Source organism: Bidens hawaiensis, unplaced genomic scaffold, assembly GCF_021521415.1.
Source record: "Bidens hawaiensis isolate Kalapana, Puna unplaced genomic scaffold, B.hawaiensis_p1.1 tig00419463_1, whole genome shotgun sequence".
Classification (NCBI taxonomy): domain Eukaryota; kingdom Viridiplantae; phylum Streptophyta; class Magnoliopsida; order Asterales; family Asteraceae; genus Bidens; species Bidens hawaiensis.
The window spans coordinates 314,862-321,129 of NW_027504871.1; the positions used below are offsets into that span (position 1 = coordinate 314,862).

The 6,268-nt window shown below is 43.8% G+C and overlaps 1 protein-coding gene across 1 annotated transcript; it reads right to left on the reverse strand.

The window, feature by feature from the left end:
• Positions 1-2,060: 2,060 nt before the first annotated feature.
• On the reverse strand, positions 2,061-5,667 carry LOC143608938 (uncharacterized). Its single transcript, XM_077083831.1, has 8 exons — positions 5,280-5,667; positions 4,719-4,819; positions 4,535-4,564; positions 3,802-4,475; positions 3,191-3,490; positions 3,004-3,097; positions 2,539-2,946; positions 2,061-2,249 (listed from the first exon to the last, which is right to left on the reverse strand). Exons 1-8 carry the CDS (start codon positions 5,665-5,667, stop codon positions 2,061-2,063), a joined length of 2,184 nt encoding a protein of 727 aa, XP_076939946.1.
• Between the last annotated feature and the right edge of the window lie 601 nt (positions 5,668-6,268).

Sequence of the window (6,268 nt, forward strand, 5' to 3'; positions counted from 1 at the left end):
GATCATCTACCTCTGATGGAATTCTTGTATAACAATAGTTATCACACAAGTATTCAAGCCGCACCATTTGAATTTTTGTATAGGCGAAAATGTAGAACGCCTGTATGTTGGTCCGAAATAGGAGATAATCGAATATCTGGACCCGAAATAGTCCAAGAAACAATGGATAAAGTGTTGAAAATCCGTGAACGACTTAAGACGGCAAGAGATCGACAAAAGAGCTATGCAGACGTTCGCCGTAAACCGTTGGAATTTCAAGTAGGCGATAAGGTTTTACTAAAAGTGTCACCATGGAAAGGAGTTGTACGATTCGGCAAGAAAGGAAGGTTAAGTCCACGTTTTGTGGGACCATTTAAGGTATTAGAACGAATCAGTACTGTTGCTTATCGCTTACAATTGCCAGAAGAGATGAAAGGAATACATGATGTATTTCATGTCCCAACAACTTGGCCCAAGGCCCAACAACTTGGCCCAAGGCCCAAAGATAGTCAAATCGGGTCGAATGCGCGTGCAATAAACCTTAAAACCATTTATTAACGAATCAGGCCCGAATGGACCAAATACCATTTTAAATCTTTTCATTCATCAAGATTATGGCACCATAGTTGATAGGGTTGACGGTTCCTTTTTACAACTCTTACTTTAACGTTTAAACGAAAATTCGCGCACCGCTGACTCGATTAACGAAGCACTAACCCCAACAGCCCCGAGCATCAAAAAAATAATTTTTCCACAGCCCTTAAACCCCCCCCCCCCTAGGGCTGTACAAACTGATTCGGTTGGTCACCCGATCAATTAACGCATCAAACTCAACAATTTGCAATTCTACACCCGATAAACCCTAGTTTTCGAACTAAAATCGATTGACCGACCTAAACACCTCCATTGGCCATGAAATTATAATATGATGTACATGTCATACCTAGTGGGATGTTGATGCAAAAACCTCACTCGAAACAGCCCCGGAAAATCTCAATTGGGCAGCCACCCGGTTAGCCTACAACACGACGTTTTTCGATCAATACGCGCAATATGAGGACCAATTAACGTGTAAAAGACTTGGGGAATCGTAGTACATACCTTGAATTGAAGTTCTAAGGCTTAGAATTGGCTGCAAAAAAGAAAATCGGTGGTCTTTTCTTTGTTCCTTCTGTCGATCGCCAGCTTCACAAGGGCTAGGGTTAGGTTTTTTTTTATTGTTATAACATAAGATGTTACACTCTAGTCCCTCCAGATTGGAGCGTAAGGCAAAATGGAAGGAAAAGTTAGGTTCTTTAACGTACCAGGATGACGTAAAGGCTTCCGAGAAACGTCGGTTAAGTACCGAGAGTTATACATACTCTACAATCCTTAATTCTTGAAATCGGAATTAACGGGCGTTACAAATAGGAAAGAAAATACAAACTCTATACTTGAATATTCACTCAAGAATCATGTGGCAATTCAGTGCGATGGATCGAGAGGAGTTTCCTCCATCTCGATTGATTCCTCCGGTCCTCCAAGATAGTGTTATAGACGATGACCGTTCACCTTCCAAGATGTCCCATTATCCGGGTTCTCCAACTCCACCACTCCATACGGGAAAACTTATTTCACCAAGTACGGTCCCGACCACTTTGATTTCAATTTTCCTACAAACAACTTCAAACGAGAGTTAAATAATAGTACCTTATCGCCTTTCTTGAAATTTTTTCTGCCTTTCAACCGTCGATCATGTAAAGCTTTCGTCTTTTCTTTGATGTTCAACGATCGAGAGTATGCCGCATCCCGAAGCTCCTCCAGCTCATGAATCTGAAAGTACCTTTTCCTTGCAGCCTCGTAAGATAGACATTCACCGTCTTCAACGCCCAATAAGAACGATGCTCCAACTCAACCGGAAGATGACAAGACTTACCATAAACAAGCATAAACGGTATAGTACCCAATGGAGTCTTGTACGCGATCCGGAATGCCCACAACGCATTATCTAACTTCTCCGACCAATCCTTCCGACTAGTCCCAACCGTCTTCTCCAAACTCCTCTTCACCTCTCGATTAGCATTGTCGAATTGACCATTCGTTTAAGGGTGATAAGCAGTAGAAGTGCGATTAGTAACTCCATAACGAGCCAACGCTTTCTCCATGACGGTATTGTAAAAATGAGTTCCCCGATCACTAATAATAGCTCTCGGAATACCAACACGAGTAAATAACTTCTTAAGAAACTTCACAACTCGTGCATCATTCTTGGCCAATTCTTGGGCTTCCACCTACTTCGACACATAATCAATTGTCATCAAGATATACTTATTACCGTTCGTTTTGGGAAACGGTCCCATGAAGTCGATGCCACCCAACATCAAAGATTTCAAGAATTTGTATTAGGTTTTTAGGCATCTCATTCTTGGAAGAAATATTACCTGTTCTTTGGCACACATCACAAAGCTTCACAAACTCCTCAGCATCTTTAACAATTGTCGGACAATAGAACCCACTATCAAGCACCTTCTGCGCGGTAGCATGCGCACCATGATGACCTCCAGTCAACCCTTCATGAACATGCTTGAGAATATCCCAACCTTCCTCTTTAGTCACACACCTCCTCAGAATCCGATCACCACCAATCTTAAACAAGAACGGGTCATCCCACACATACCGATTCACATCTCGGAAGAACTTCCTCTTTTGTTGCATAGTCATACCCTCCAAAATAAAACCATTAGCCAAATAATTAGCAAAATCAGAGAACCATGGCGTACCTTGCTTCTCAGCCGCAACAAAGTCGATTGACTCGTGAGGGAATGTATCACCAATCTCCTCCTCACACAACTCTTCTCTCCTCAGGTCCTCTAAACAGGATAGATGATCGGCCGCTACGTTTTCCGCACCCCTTTTATCTTTAATCTCGATATCAAACTCGGAAAGTAGAAGAATCCACCGTATAAGACGAGGCTTCGGGTCTTTCTTCTAAAAGAGAAAATGCAAGGCTGCATGATCGGTAAAAACGGTGGTCGTCGAAAGCACGAGGTACGAGCGGAACTTATCAAATGCAAACACAACAGCTAGAAGTTCCTTCTCGGTGGTGGTGTAGTTCTCTTGATCATCGTTTAACGTCTTGCTAGCATAATAGATGGGGTGAAAATGTTTATCTTGCCTTTTCCCCAAAACCGCTCCAACCGCATAATCACTAGCATCACACATGAGCTCGAACAGCAAACTCCAATCGGGAGAACAAAGAATGGGAGCACTTGCGATCTTCTCTTTCAAATACATGAACGCCTTCACACACTCATCATCAAACAAAAATGGCACATCTTTCTCGAGGAGTCGGGTCATCAGACGGGTAATTTTGGAGAAATCTTTGATAAATCGCCGATAGACTCCCGCATGACCCAAGAAACTCCTAATCGCCTTCACATTCGTTGGTGGAGGAAGTCTACTTATAGTATCAATCTTTGCCCAATCCACCTCAATCCCATCTCTCGAGATCTTATAACCCAACACGACTCTTCTGTCACCATAAAATGACACTTCTCCCAATTCAACATTAACTTCGTTTCAATACACCTCTTCAACATCTTCTCAAGATTAGCCAAACACTGATCGAAAGAATTACCGCAAACCGAAAACTCGTCCATAAACACCTCCATGGACGTCTCTATCATATCTTGAAATATGGCCACCATACAACGCTGAAATGTAGCCGGAGCGTTACATAGTCCAAATGGCATGCGACAGTACGCAAACGTGCCATACGGACATGTAAAAGTTGTCTTCTCTTGGTCTTCTGGTGCAATGGGAATTTGAAAATAACCCAAAAACCCGTCAAGAAAACAGTAGAACTGCTGACCAGCCAAACGCTCCGACATCATATCAATAAACGGCAACGGGAAGTGGTCCTTCCGAGTGGCATCATTTAACCTCTGGTAATCAATACACACATGCCAACCGGTAACCGTACGCGAAGAGATAAGCTCACTCTTCTCATTCATCACAACGGTCATACCTCCCTTCTTCGGAACAACTTGGGTCGGGCTCACCCATAGAGAGTCGGAAATCGGGTAAATCATCCCGGCATCCATCAACTTCAATACTTCCTTCTTCACCACCTCTTGCATATTTAGATTGAGATGTCTTTGTGGTTGCACCACCGGTTTGTACTCATCCTCTATTAGAATCCGGTGTGTGCAATAAGCGGGGCTAATACCTTGAATATCGGATAATCTCCATGAAATCTCCCCCTTATGCAACTTCAATACGTCTATTAACTTCGTCTTTTGTTCTTCCATCAACTTGGATGACACAATCACGGGCAAGTTCGAGACCTCATCAATATAAGCATACTCCAAGTGTGACGGGAGTACTTTCAATTCTAACAGAGCTTGTTTCTCTACCGAATCCGCCTCACTCTCACAACTAAACTCATTCACCTCTATCATCTCGAGTAACCCCGAAATATCAGCCAACTCGTCACAAACCGAGTCATTCTCACACAACTAATCCTCACCCAAATCATAACAATCGACTAAACCATTACTTTCCACGAAATCCGTACCACAAATGTAATCAAAGCATTTATCCATACCTGCAATAAAAGAGTTAATAAAATTAACCGAATGGCATGGACCACTGAAATCATCTTGATCACTCGGGTGCTTCATCGACCTCGCGACATCATAAGTAACATTTTCATCACCAACCCGAAGCGTGATCTTCCCATCATACACATCGACAAGTGCCTTTGCGGTTCGTAAAAACGGACGACCAAGAATAATGGGAACCTTCTCGTCAGCCTCCATGTCGAGCACCACGAAATCCACCGGGAACACAAACTTATCCACTTTCAATAACAAATTCTCGATAATACCTCACGGATACTTGACCGAACGATCGGCCAACGATAAAGACATGCGAGTCGGTGTAAGCTAGCCTAACTCCAACTTCTCGTACAAAGAATACGGCATCAAATTAACAATCGCGCCAAATCCGCCAACGCATGGCTCATCGCATGGGTCATCGCATCACTACCAAACAAAACTGGAATCGTAAACACACTCGGATCTGACAACTTCTCGGGTACGCGGTTCAACACTACCGCTGAACAATCTCCCCTGAGGGGAATCGATGACACCTCCCCCAACCTATCCTTCCTCTTCAACAGGTCTTTCAAGAACTTCGAGTACTTCGGCATGTGTTGGAGGGCTACGGGAGATTAATCTTCAACTGTCGGAACATATCAAGAAAGTGCCCATACTCCTGCGTATATTTCTGATGTTTCGCGCGAGCGGGATACGGGATACGAGAGTGGTCAATCAAAGGTGATGGCCGGACTTCAACCAGCTTCTTCTCTACTGGCGGTGCAACTGGTGCGGTGTTCTGCACTTTACCCGGTACTTCCATCTCGATTTCTTCATCCACCAGCTCCTCATCTTCCACTTCAACCTTATTCCTTCGCACCTCGGGACCCAAAACCTTGCCGCTACGGGTAGTAATCGCTTTTATTTGAGCGGCCGGATTCTGCTGAGTAGAACCTGAAAACTGTCCCGGGGGTCTCTCATTTAATTTTCGAGCAATATCACCAATGGTCCTTTGCATGTCAAGCATAGCTGATTGTTGATTCTTGAAAAGTAGATCATGCTCGGCAAGGGTCTTTTGAGTGGCTTGATCTCTAGTAACCATATGCTGCATTATCTCGTCCAACTTCTTACTCAGATCTGGCACATTATTTGAAATTTGACCATTGGAGCCTTCATTGTTTTACTGTCCCTGATTTCGGTTATAGGAAGCTCGGAAACCGGGTGGCCCACCAGCCGGACGCCAATTCGAGTTACCTTGCCCCTGATTCTGGTTCTAATTCTTGTAGCTGTTCCATTTCTAATTATTGTTGTAAGCATTAGGGAACCTGTTCTGACCCGCCATAAAATCCACATCTTAATTATTCATCAACGGACAATCCAGCATACCATGACCACCTCTACACATCTCACACTTATCCACCTTAGTCTTTATCTATTTTATCTCTCGGTGAGATTCTCCAATGCAGCAGCCATACCAGTGTCCAGATTAACCTTGTGCACACCTTGAGCAGATGAGGGTGTACTAGTGACGGCATTGGAATTCCTGCCTCGTGGCTTCTTCGCGTACTCAGACTGTGCGAAACTTTCAAACAGCTCCTTACACTCGGTCACATTCTTCTTGTCCATCAAATTACCCCCAACAGCTGTGTCAAACCTCACTTGAGCCTCATAAGTAAGCCCATTGTAAAACTTCTCAACAAGGGCCCAAGGGG

Excerpts from the sequence above, each read along its gene's own strand:
- LOC143608938 (XM_077083831.1), bottom strand. The coding sequence starts at position 5,667 with ATGCAGCATATGGTTACTAGAGATCAAGCCACTCAAAAGACCCTTGCC. Across the intron at positions 4,820-5,279 it reads ACCTTTGATTGACCACTCTC|TGGATAAGTTTGTGTTCCCG; the intron begins GTATCCCGTATC and ends TGTTATTGAAAG. Across the intron at positions 2,947-3,003 it reads ATAAGTTCCGCTCGTACCTC|AAGAAAGACCCGAAGCCTCG; the intron begins GTGCTTTCGACG and ends TTTCTCTTTTAG.